The sequence below is a fragment of the Homarus americanus genome, unplaced genomic scaffold, assembly GCF_018991925.1.
Source record: "Homarus americanus isolate GMGI-L3 unplaced genomic scaffold, GMGI_Hamer_2.0 scaffold48354, whole genome shotgun sequence".
Classification (NCBI taxonomy): Eukaryota; Metazoa; Arthropoda; class Malacostraca; order Decapoda; family Nephropidae; genus Homarus; species Homarus americanus.
Genome location: NW_024723833.1, coordinates 2,884,874 through 2,898,767, shown reverse-complemented (window position 1 = coordinate 2,898,767; position 13,894 = coordinate 2,884,874). Strand labels below are relative to the sequence as shown.

The 13,894-nt window shown below is 35.3% G+C and overlaps 1 protein-coding gene across 3 annotated transcripts in view; it reads left to right on the top strand.

The window, feature by feature from the left end:
• LOC121863742 (tetratricopeptide repeat protein 23-like) overlaps nucleotides 1-13,894 on the top strand; it is a 92,063-nt gene that overhangs the window by 72,649 nt on the left and 5,520 nt on the right. For all 3 annotated transcript variants that reach the window (XM_042362508.1, XM_042362506.1, XM_042362507.1), the window contains one exon: nucleotides 11,745-11,908. In XM_042362508.1, the coding sequence (XP_042218442.1) occupies nucleotides 11,745-11,908 (164 nt within the window). The remainder of the gene's footprint in view (nucleotides 1-11,744; nucleotides 11,909-13,894) is intronic.

The following is a 13,894-nucleotide window of genomic DNA, read 5'->3' as shown; positions in this document are numbered from 1 at the left end:
TAACACGAGATAGGTTCCAAGAGTGGTCGCTTTAAACCGAATTCGCACTAAATCGAAGTGTTGTTTCAATGGAATAATTTAGTTTGGTACTTGAGAGAAATACAAAATACTAAAAACACTGAGAGTCTACCCAGATGCACCCCAGACCATCTCCTAGAATAAACAAAACATTGTTTTTTGTTGTATTATGTTAAAACAAACACTCATAAAACACAGCTAAAATTAAGGGATGTGAAATGGTCTGCTTACTGGCTGGGAAGATAGGGAGGGAGGGAAGTAAGTTGATATGTTTGACAGTTGATGCCAAGGTCTAGTGCTTATTTATTTATCTGACCTTAAGAGCGACTTTAAGTTTTCTCTTATAAAATGTCACTGAACTGACATGGGAGGATATAATTAACATTGCTGGAATTTGTATAAGAAGTGATTAATTTTAATATAAACATGCTATATCTCACATTAGACATACTGTACAAATTTTAGTTCTAATTTAAGAATTTTATTACAGAGAGCAAAAATGTTTATCTCTTGTGCAAAATATATGACTTTTATATTCAAATTATCCGTTGTCTTGCAAGAATTCCAGCAATACAAATTATATTCTCCTAACTTTAGTCTGTGACATTATAAAAGGTAAAAACTTTAATCCTAAAATACCAAACCCTGGCTGGGAAGATGGGGGGGGGGGAGGGAGGGAGGGGAGGAAAGTGACAGTGACATGTTTGACAGTTGGCGCTGAAGGTCTAGTGAAGTATTTATTTGTATATTTATGTCCTTTAGATTGAGTTTTTGTTTTTTGTTTATAAAATGTCATAGAAGTGACCTGAGAGAATATAATTTACATTGCTGGAATTCTAATAAGATAGTGATTAAATTGAATATAATCATACTATAGTTTGCACTAGACAAAAATTTTAGTAATCATTTAGTACATTATTTTGAGTACATGTACAGTGCAGCTTTGCCCTTAGGACAGTGAAGCGTGCCCAGAGAATTATTAGGTGTGCAAAATAGGAAAGATTCGCTTTGAATTAAAGCAATGTCCTTAATTGTGGGTGTCTTTCTAAATCAATAATTATTCTTAAATTGAATCGCTTTAAATCGACATTCTACTGTAGATTGAAAGTACAGTATAGTCTTCATTTACGCTTTCAATTGAACCTGCAGAGGTCCGTGTAAAACGAGAAACGCGTAAACGAAATAACAGAACATATGGGATTAATTGAAATAGAGACTGGGCGACCCCCAAACTACACTTTTTCCGACACAATACGTACGTTGTAGTAAAAATAATCTTAATTTTATGATGGTATGCACACACAATTAATAGTTAAGCGAAATATCAATAATATTAGGTTTTTTAACACTTACATTAGTAGAAAAGATGGCTGGGCACACGGGGATGGGCGGTTGGTTCCGAGGCAGAGGGCAGATTATTGGCCCTCACCTGTATCACTTGTATCAATTGTATCACTATCCACCACAGAGGCTTGCAGGTCCTCTTTGTCAAACCCCTCAATGTCCATATCCTCACTATCACTAACTTGGGTTGGATGTGGTGGGTGGCGGGAGAAGAACTTGGTAATGTTTTGTTGACTGGTGACCTTGTGCGTACCCTGCCCGTGCCGCTTCCCGCGTAAATGATGGAATGAACCGTGTAAATAAAAATTGTCGGTCTGGCAAGGTGCCGTGTTAAGTGACCAAACGCTTAAAGCAAATCCACGTAAATTGAGACTATGCTGTACTATACAGGTTTTTTTTTTTTATTTGAGAACCCTAAATGTTTACTTTATTTTTGGATGTGCTATATAGAATAAAATACCATAACAACTTTGAAATATGATTTGGTATTTCCTAAAGGATGCATTCTTAATGTAATAGTCGATAAAAAACATATTTTCTTCCATAGTGACTCAGTGAGTGCCGTGGCATGACTGAAACAATTTAAAACTAAAAACCACTAGAGGCGCCTCTGACAGGTGAAGTAGAAATACAGCGATAACTTGATGATTCATATGAGAGCAACTTTAATGATTCTGGCTAATGTAAATGTTCTTCACAATGATCAGGCTCTATTCCTACTAATTTTCAGGTTTTTGTTTATTGCACATCCTAAAATATAGTAATAATTCAAGGCTCTCATATAAAAAGATGGACCCTTTATAAATAGTACTTATGCTCTTCCATTCTCAGCCATACAAATTTTTCAAGAGTCATTACGAATGATATTGAGGAATTAAAAGACCTGTTGTACTTTGTTTTAGTGTAGGAAATTTAGTTAATCAAATGAGGAACTTTGCCTGTACTGTACTGTACTGTACTGCGGGATCTCATTTTGCGCGAGTATATCGTACTGGTACATGTCCGCACATCAGAAATCTGTGCAAGTGATGCCCTTTAACATGTGTTAAAATTGCAATATTGACCTTTACTCTAAACAGACTTTGGGAAACCAAGTTAGCCTTCCAAAAATTACTCCTTAAGTCACAGAAACTGCATCTACATTATTAAATAAATATTTAAAGAACGCCAAGCAAGTAAAATTATGTGATACTCCGCCTAATACAGTGGAGGTGTGGGAAGCTCTGGGAGACAATGGGGGTCCAAGGCAGGGAGTGATGGCTAGTCAGATTCAAAGCCTTCAAAATCAACTGCAGACACTTGTAAAGCGACAGGGTCATCGTCACTGGATTCTCTTTGAATTGTTGAGGCATAAAATAGGCAGTGATTAGAGCTTGGTGGCAGTGTTTAAACCCAAAACACAGTGGGGACAAGCACGTTTCTGCTGCAGGTGTTTTGTATTTATTGATATTTAATTCTTTCTTTACCCCAAAATGAAGTGTGAAAAAAGCCGATCCTCCAGCAACCGCGGTGACATCAGTTGAGGCCCCAGTACAGTCTCTCCTCGACTTACAATGGGGTTCCGTTCCGACAACCAGGTCATAAGTCGAAAAGGCGAAAATAATACATAGAAATTCTAAAATGGGTGTCTCTTTTTATTCTCAGCACCACGAGAACTCTCACTTTACGCTTGCCAGGCATTTTAAAGGGAATTGTAAACGAAAATTTTGTCAGTACACAGCGCGATCACTAACGTCGGGACTCGAAAATATGTAATGTGAAAAATATTTTATACGACCATGGCCGCCGTATCTCTGGGTTGTCATAAGTCAAATATGTCGTAAGTCGAGGAGAGACTGTAGTTTGATGATGTTCAGGTCGGTCGTGGGGTCCACAACCTTCCCAACCAGTGGGACCCATCCGAGGAGGTCCCGCTTTAATATTTTGTCAACTGATATCATAGGAGAGTAAAAGAGTAGAAAGAATAGAACAGATCAAGAGTGAGAAAGGTTATTTATATATATATATATATATATATATATATATATATATATATATATATATATATATATATATATATATATATATATATATATATATATATATATATATATATATATATATATATATATATATATATATATATATTATACCATAGTAAACGGTCAATTGAACCCAGAGGGTCCCGCGTTAAGTGAAATCCGCGTTAAGTGAACAACAGAACATATGGGATTAATTCCAATAGAAACCGGCCCGACCCCCAAACTCCACTTTTTGAAGGCACATACCTATGTTGTAGTAAAAATAACATCTTAATTTTATGATGGTACATGCACACAATTAATACTTAAGAGAAATAGAGAAATACAGTCGCCAAGTTAATGTCCATTCAAATAATGGACTCAACTCCCTCCCCTCTCACACTACACAGCCGGCTAACAGATGGTCGGTCGGTCCCTCCCTCCCCCCCCCACCCCCCACCAACCGTCCCAAGGAGATGTGTGGGATAACCTCAAACTAAAGTTAGGAAAATATAATTGACATTGCTGGATTCCTTGTAAGACCAGGAATATTTTGAATATAAATGTCATATATTTTGCACAAAAGATAACATAGTTACCTAGAGAAAAATTTTTATCTAAAAATTGTAAGTTTAAAGCAAAATATATGATGTTTATATTCAAAATGATCACCAAATTATAAGAATTCCAGCAATGTAAATTATATTCTGACCGGGTAATTTGTATGAATTTTATGAGCTAAAACAAATATCTTCAGTTAATAAAAAAAAAAATAATCTTCACGACACTATCTGTCAATCAAAGTACCCCACCTTGCCTCCCCCCCTCTTCCAACCCCGCGGTCAGTCCCAACCCTCCCCCCCACCCCCACCAATCCTCCCTTCAAGAGATGTGGGGTGAAAAAAATAAATTTTAACATTTTGTATTAAACAATACCTCAGATTAAAGTTAGGATAATATAATTGACATTGCTGGATTCCTTGTAAGACCAGGAATATTTTGAATATAAATGTCATATATTTTGGACAAAAGATACCATAGTTACCTAGAGAAAATTTTTATCTAAAAATTGTAAGTTTAAAGCAAAATATATGATGTTTATATTCAAAATGATCACCAAATTATAAGAATTCCAGCAATGTAAATTATATTCTGACCGGGTAATTTGTATGAATTTTATGAGCTAAAACAAATATCTTCAGTTAATAAAAAAAAATAATAATTCTTCACAGGGTAACAGATGGTCGGTCGGTCGGTCCCTCCCTCCCCCCCACCCCCCACCAACCGTCCCAAGGAGATGTGTGGGATAACCACTAAATTTTAATAAATAATACCTCAAACTAAAGTTAGGATAATATAATTGACATTGCTGGATTCCTTGTAAGACCAGGAATATTTTGAATATAAATGTCATATATTTTGCACAAAAGATACCATAGTTACCTAGAAAAAATTTTTATCTAAAAATTGTAAGTTTAAAGCAAAATATATGATGTTTATATTCAAAATGATCACCAAATTATAAGAATTCCAGCAATGTAAATTATATTCTGGCCTGGTAATTTGTATGAATTTTATGAGCTAAAACAGGCAGTCAGGCAGGGTGGCGGGTGGGGCAAATCTAAAAATAGCGTCTCGGACACTCGCCGCGTATATGTGGAAAAAATCCGCGTTAAGTGAAAGTTCAGCTTTGGCAAGGCACCGCGTATATGCGAAAACGCGTTAAGTGAAACCGCGTTAGGCGGGGTAAAACTGTATATATTAGGGTGGTCCAAAATATCACATATTTGTATACGTTTTCTCCACAAGGTTTATTTTTGTCCATTAGGTACAAAATGCATCCCAGAAAAAAATTGGATAATTTAAAGCATATTTAGAGGTCAATCCAATGTCCTCTTTTTTTCCATTTAGTACGTAATAAGGATTTTTCGGGGCTAGATAAACACATTATAAACACATTGTCTTTATTCAGCAAAATACAATTATAAGTTTTACAAATTACAAACTAAATAACTCTAGAACACCAATACACATTCTTTATTTGTATCCCTTCATCATAGCAGCTTTGCTTGCCGTTGGTAACTTCTTGCGATGAGCTGCAACAACCTGTAAAAGGTACTGCTTTTGGTCCTCATTTTGCGTTATAGACTCATTATAACGCTCTATGAGAGCAATTGCCCTCTCTGCGCTGTCATTCACCACCTTCATATTTATCGCACGATCTCTCATTGTGATAAACACTTCATCGTCTTTCCATGTTTTGGGATCCTTACTCAAGAACAGTTGTGCTCTTTCTTTGCCATCTAGTGTAAGAACATCAAAAATATCTAATGTACGCTCAGTAACAAATGAGGCCACATTACTGATAGGAGTTTCATCAGATAGGACAATACGCCTTGAAAAGTCCTGTTTCTTTGGGCACTGGAAGTTTTGTACCATATTCTTCTTGGTTTCAGTATCGATCCTGTCATCAAATAAGCTTAGACCGATAAGATGTTCTGATAGATACCAGAGATGTCGGCTAATTGCTGCTTGTGCTGCGTGTGCAACTTTCTCATGAGGATATTCCTTTAAAACCTTCATTAGCTGCAAATCATTGAATGGAGCTCGAACAGCCATTGGTGCTTCATGCCAGAATCTCACATACATTATGCTCACAAACAAAGCCAGTTGTGTGATATTGTTTTCTTCCCGTGTTGATAATGTGAATTGATGTTTGAACAGATAGATTTTGAGAGCATAGATTCCTTTTGCCATCCATCTTGCATGGTGTGTAGGACCAGGAACTCGAAAGGAAACCTTACTACTTGGCAGTCCACCAAGAAACAAAAGAGCTAGTTCTAGAAACTCCCTATAATCATCTCGTGGCTGATTATCCTGCAGGGCTACTGGCAAATATTCAAGCAACTCCTTCCTTAGAATTTGAAGCATTGGGTCCTCAAACATGCTTTCTGGTGCTGGAATGAAGTCATTGAGCGAAATGGACCTCCACTGCTTTTTGAAGCGCTTAAACAGAATAGTCTCAGGACTTCCAGTTGACCCACAGATCAAACTGAAGACATCGCTTAGCATAATTTCTAGCACATGGTGTCTGCATGCTATCCAAACAAGTTCCTGTTCCAGTTCATCTTCAATGCGGACACATGCTCCACGATGTAATCCTGTATTGGAAGCAGTAGTATCAAATACAAGTCCTTTAACCAATTTCTCAACATTCCATGATTTAATTGCTTCCAAACATGCTTCGGCCTGTGCTTCTCCAGTTTCTCTCTCTTTTTTGGGTACTCCTAGCAGCTTCTCTTGTCCATTAAATGTCACCACAATGGCAATGCGACTAGCAGTTGTGTTCTGTACGTCAGGAAGGAGTTTTCCGTCCCAATGTAGGAGAAGAGGTTCATCCTGGAGAAAATGATTTTGATCTGTTTCAGCTGCTTGCCCAAGCCCACTTGCTCTGTAACTAAGTCTAATTATTTCTCACAGGTAATAATTGCCTGCCATTCATATGCCATGTGACACAAGATGGAAACCTGCATAATATACTATTTAGATTGATATGCGTAGAATAATTGTAGAACTGATGAAGTTATAAATGGAAAATAAGTAACTTCATCTGATTAATGGTAACCCTTGTCTGTGTTTCCTGTTTCAACCTGTCATTGTCAGTCCTATGACTCAATACTTGACTCTTGCCCTTTCCAAATAGGCAACTAGGCTATATACATTGAAATATACCCAATATAATGTGTTGTGTATATTAAGACTGTATCATGCGAACAGAAAAGATTCAGTCCTACACTACAAGTATATAATATGCAAAATGGATTGACCTCTAAATGTTAATGAATATGGATAAGGTACAGACCTTATCTATGAACCAATTGGACAATTTTAAGGCTTGGTAGGCAAAATATATTACTACTTATATTTTACCATATAGATTTGGACCACCCTATTATATATATATATATATATATATATATATATATATATATATATATATATATATATATATATATATATATATATATATATATATATATATATATATATATATATATTAATATATATATATAATATATATATATATATGTATATATATATATATATATATATATATATGCATATATATATATATATATATATATATATATATATATATATATATATATATATATATATATATATATATATATATATATATATATATATATATATATCTGACCTGAAAACCAACCGTTGTGTGCTATTTACGATTAGTAGGGTCATTACCTAATACCTGATCATTGTGGACCTGGTCTCACCCTCCTCTGTATACAGGTAGTTCTGCTATAACGCGATAATTGTGTTCTTGTAAAATATCGTGTTATAGAAAATCGCGTAATAGAAATAACAGGGCTTATGGAGAAAATAGGGTTAGGTGCAGATTACTCGAAATCGAAAAAATTTAGTAGTTAGCCTAACACAAAGGATAGCACAGTCTAAATAAATGTTACATTCATATCTAATAATGAAATCATACAGTAAATGTAACACTTTACCTTGAAAAAATATGAATGTAACTTGATGGGGGAGAAGGGTGATTTTGAGGTTGATAACATCGAGCTTCTCTTCAAGTGTTATATCCTTTCTTTTACGATAATCACCGGGAATTCTATCATCAGAACGCTTTTTGGAGATATTCTTCTTTACCATAATCACAGTTAATACCACAAAATTGGAGAAATAGTAAGCAAAAATCGCGTTATAGCAAACAAGCGTTCGCGTTATACAAATATTGTTCCGAATTCATAAATCGCGTTAGAGCAAATTCGCGTTATCAAAACACGCGTTATAGCAGAACTCACTGTATATACACCTTGATTTGTATTTCTCTCTCTAGTCTGTACTCACCCCTGAAGATGTGAATTACACGAAAGCGCTTGGGAACTTCGTGTTTTCTTCTTTCCTTGTGGTTATCAGCATATACCTAGATCACGCGCACCTACAGTGATTTACTTGCATATATATACAGTCAACCCTCACTTTACGCGGTTAATGTAACCCACAGGGTACCGCGGAAAGTGAGAAACGCGTAAAGTGAATAACACAACATATGGGATTAAATGAAATAGAGACCAGCTGACCCCCAAACTCCACTTTTTCCAACACAATACCTATGTTCTAGTAAAAATAACATCTTAATTTTATGATGGTACATGCACACAATTAATACTTAAGAGAAATAGAGAAATACAGTCGCCAAGTTAATGTCCATTCAAATAATGGACTCGACTCCCTCCCCCTCTTTTCACAGTACACTCACTGGCTCTTCCCTCTGAGAAATTTTTGGGGGAAAACCAGGTATAGTAATAAATAATACCTCAAACTAAAGTTAGGATAATATAATTGACATTGCTGGATTCCTTGTAAGACCAGGAATATTTTGAATATAAATGTCATATATTTTTCACAAAAGATAACATATTTACTCAGATTAAACATTACATCTAAAATTTGTATGTCTAATGCAAAATCTATGATGTTTATATTCAAAATGATCATCAAATTGTAAGAATTCCAGCAATGTAAATTATATTCTGGCCGGGTAATTTGTATGAATTTTATGAGCTAAAATAAAAATCTTCAGTTAATAAAAAAAAAATATTCTTCACACATGCCAGGTGGTCGGTCGCCGGTCCCTCCCTCCCCCCACCAACCGTCCCTACTAGATAAATGTGTGGGAATACCAGACTGTTTACCTTTTTAGTAATAAATAATAAATCAGACTAAAGTTAGGATAATATGATTGACATTGCTGGATTCCTTGTAAGACCAGGAATATTTTGAATATAAATGTCATATTTTGCACAAAAGATAACATATTTACTCAGAGTAAACATTATATCTGAAATTTGTATGTCTAATGCAAAATCTATGATGTTTATATTAAAAATGATCATCAAATTGTAAGAATTCCAGCAATGTAAATTATATTCTGGCCGGATAATTTGTATGAATTTTATGAGCTAAATAAAAAAATTATACTTCACCCGTGTAAAGGGGTACACCCACCGCGGAATGTGAGCATCCTGGGTTCTGGCAGGGCACCGCGTAAACGTGGAAACGCGGAATGTGGGACCGCATAAAGTGAGGGTTGACTGTATAATTTACATTGCTGGAATTCTTACAATTTGGTGATCATTTTGAATATAAACATCATAGATTTTGCATTAGACATACAAATTTTAGATATAATGTTTACTCTGAGTAAATATGCTATCTTTTTTGCAAAATATATGACATTTATATTCAAAATATTCTTGGTCTTACAAGGAATCCAGCAATGTCAATTGTATTATCCTAACTTTAGTTTGAGGTATTATTTATTAAAATTTAGTGGTTTTTCCCCAAAAATTTCTCAGAGAGGGAAGAGCCAGCAGTGTAGTGTGAGAAGAGGGGAAGGGAGTCGAGTCGTTATTTAAATGGAAATTAACTTGGCGACTGTATTTCTCTATTTCTCTTAAGTATTAATTGTGTGCATGTACCATCATAAAATTAAGATGTTATTTTTACTAGAACATAGGTATTGTGAAAAAGTGGAGTTTGGGGATCGGGCCAGTTTCTATTGGAATTAATCCCATATGTTCTGTTGTTCACTTAGCGCGGTTTTCACTTAACACGGTACCCTGTGTTTTACAAGTATATATATATATATACACATGTACATACACAGCAGCATATATATATATATATATATATATATATATATATATATATATATATATATATATATATATATATATATATATATATATATATGTATGTATGTATGTATAGAGTGTGTGTATATATATGTATGTATGTGTGTATATATATATATATATATATATATATATATATATATATATATATATATATATATATATATATATATATATATATATATATATATATATATATATATATATATATATATATATATATATATACACACACACACACACACACACACACACACACAGTATTACCCCGCTATTACCCCGCTTTACACGGTTTCACTTTCCGCGATTTCTCATTTACGCGGTACCTTGCCAGAACCGGACTTTCACTTTCCGCGGCGCATCTACTCATATACGCGTGAGGTATGATTATTTTTTTTTTTTAGCTCATAAAATTCATACAAATTACCCGGCCAGAATATAATTTACATTGCTGGAATTCTACAATATGATGATCATTTTGAATATAAACATCATGGATTTTGCATTAGACATACAAATTTTAGATCTAATGTAATAATTTGGTTTACACAAAGCAAGTATTTTATCTTTTGTGCAAAATATATGAAGTTTACATTCAAAATATTCCCTGACCTGCAAGGAATCCAGAAATGTCAATTATATTATCCTAACTTTAGTCTGAGGTATTATTTATTACTAAAAGTTAAAATCTAGTTCTTTCACCCAACATTTCTCTGGTAGGGAGGGAAGGTGGGGTGGGGGGGAGGGTTGGGACGGACGACCATCTGGCGCGGTTGGAAGAGGGGGGGAGGCAAGTTGGGGTACTTTGATTGACAGATAGTGTCGTGAAGAATATTTTTTTTTTATTAACTGAAGATATTTGTTTTAGCTCATAAAATTCATACAAATTACTGGACCAGAATATAATTTACATTGCTGGAATTCTTACAATATGATGATCATTTTGAATATAAACATCATGGATTTTGCATTAGACATACAAATTTTAGATCTAATGTAATAATTTGGTTTACACAAAGCAAGTATTTTATCTTTTGTGCAAAATATATGAAGTTTACATTCAAAATATTCCCTGACCTGCAAGGAATCCAGAAATGTCAATTATATTATCCTAACTTTAGTCTGAGGTATTATTTATTACTAAACGTTAAAATCTAGTGTTTCACCCAATCATTTCTCAGAGAGGTAGGGGCCAGTGAGCTGGGAAGAGGGGGGGGGGGGGTGGATTTGAGTCCATTATTTGAATGGACATTAACCTGGCGACTGTATTTCTCTTAAATATTAATTGTGTGAGCATACCATCATAAAATTTAGATGTTATTTTTACTACAACATAGGTATTGTGTCGGAAAAAGTGGAGTTTGGGGGTCGGGCCAGTCTCTATTGGAATTAATCCCATATGTTCTGTTGTTCACTTTACGCGGTTTTCACTTTCCGCGGTACCCTGTGGGTTCAATTGACCGCGTAAATCGGGGTACTACTGTATATATATATATATTTTTTTTTTTTTTTTTTGTACACTACCTCATATTTTACCTTACTTGATATTTCTTTTTTTCATTTACATGTTCAACTTTCCACACCAGTAGTGTAGTGTACTTTCAGCTGATTAATAATGTTAATCAGCATATTTTATTTTTAGGTGTGTGGAGTGCTGCGTCAACTTTCTCGTGTCCACGCTCTTAGTGGTGACTTTAGTCCTGCAGCTTCAGCCCTTGACCAGTGTCTTCATGCTGAAATATCAATCTATGGGTCCTCTTCAAGAAGGGCTCAAGCATCTCGGCTGAGATTACAGGACATGATTATGTGAGTTTGTTATTTCATTTACCTTAGGGTTGCCATACGTCCGTATTTTCCAGGACATGTCCTCCATTTAGGTCTCGAAATCTTCATCCGGAAGGAATTTTTAAAATTCTTCAAAAGTCCGGAATTTCAGCTTCCATCATTTTCTCCATTGAAAAAAAAAAAACATGAAACTGTAATGACGGGAGAGAGAGGGAAGGTGGAAACCGTAGAGATCTCGTTCAGTTTTCGTCAGCTGATAAGTCACTTGTACGCCTGTACGGTGTTGTCAACTTAGCTGTCAAATATTTGATTGATAAGGGGGTAGAAGTTGATGATGTGAAGTGTTTTGGCCAAGTTAGTAACCTGAAGCAGCTTGTGGAAAATTACAAGAATGGTGAATAATTTAGTAATCTGCCAGCACAAAAAGTGGACCAGATACTTTGAAAAATCAAACATTGAATGTCACTCAGAATTGCTAAGAATTGCACAATTTTCTTTGCTATATCATCTTGCAATGCAAATGTAGAAAGTTTTTTCACTGATGCAAAGCCAATGGACAAAGGAAAGGAACAAATTGAGTGTTAAACAATGAAAGGCATTCTGACTGTACAGTGCAACTTCCGAGAAACACCTTGCAGTGACTTCTAGACCTTTCTAAAGAGCAATCAGCCAATACTGAAAAAGATCCGATCTACAGAAAAGTATGCATAGGCACATCAAGTCACACACACAGTGGGGGGAGAAGACTGCAGCTAAGGGAATGAAGATGTTCAGCCTTAAGCAAAGGTAATTTTTTTTAAAGATTTCTATACCATGTGTTGTACAGTATATTAGCCTGTGTGTGCCGGGCTGGGTGTCTTCGGGAGCGTCCTCTTTTTTTAATGTTCAGATATGGCAACCCGAATTTACCTAGACATACATGTACTCTACCTGTACAGTAGAACCTCGTTATTTTGAACTTGGCTATTATGAACTTCGCCTTATTCGAACAAATTTAAAATGTGAATAGGTTATCTCTATTTTGAACCATTCATTTAAGTTTGAATTATATCATCGTGATTCGAGCCGAACAAATTTTTGCCCAAATTCCTGCTGCAGTGCTACGCCACCACTCGCAGGAAGCCAGTTGGCATTTACTGGTAACCCTTAAGCCCCGGGTTAGGGTGGTGCTGGCAGTACCGCCCCCCCCCCCCTTCCCCCTCACTGCACGGGGATAAATCGAGAAAAATCGACCTTTCCAAAAATAATAAAAAGAAAATGGTGGGAATAGGCGGACATTCTGGAACGTCACCCGGGGCCTAAGGGTTAAACACACTCTTGTCAATATCAGTTGTTAGTAATTCCCAGTACAGTATAGTCTCATTATCTTGGCTAATTAATGATGAGTTCAAATCAGGAAAAAGGGAAAAGAAAAGTCAGAGGAAAATATAAATCTCTTAGTGTAACAGGTAAGCTGAAAATTATGGAATCATTATGCATTTTTCTACTCATTATCACACTTGTTATCATTGTATTTTTCCTGGGCTTGCATACTGTACCCCTAGATCTTATTACCAGGCAGAGGGAGGAAATTTCCAACTATTTCCCGCCTGTGAGTTATATATTATGTTATGGTTATATTTCACTCATAATTTTGGATAGGTACACTTAATTTTCTTCATTTTTTAAAATTCCTTTACATGCACACACAGTCCTATATATACAGAATGTGAAAAAAGAAAAGAAAAAAGAAATAAGTATTATAAGGTATAATGTATGGGTTTCCACCATGAAGCCATGTGGCTAGTTCATTTGAAGAGGTCAGGGAATCCATGGCACATAGCATCGTTGCTAGGGATGGCTGTGTTGTTATGGTGAGCATTGAGTTTGCCAGTGTCCCATATATATAAGACTACGACACAGTGTGTACAGTGACTTGTGTCAGTTTTGCTCTTTTTACGCTTTCATTGTTGCTATTTATATATTTCCATTATTGTTGTTATATGCCAACATTTTTAAGTTTTAATG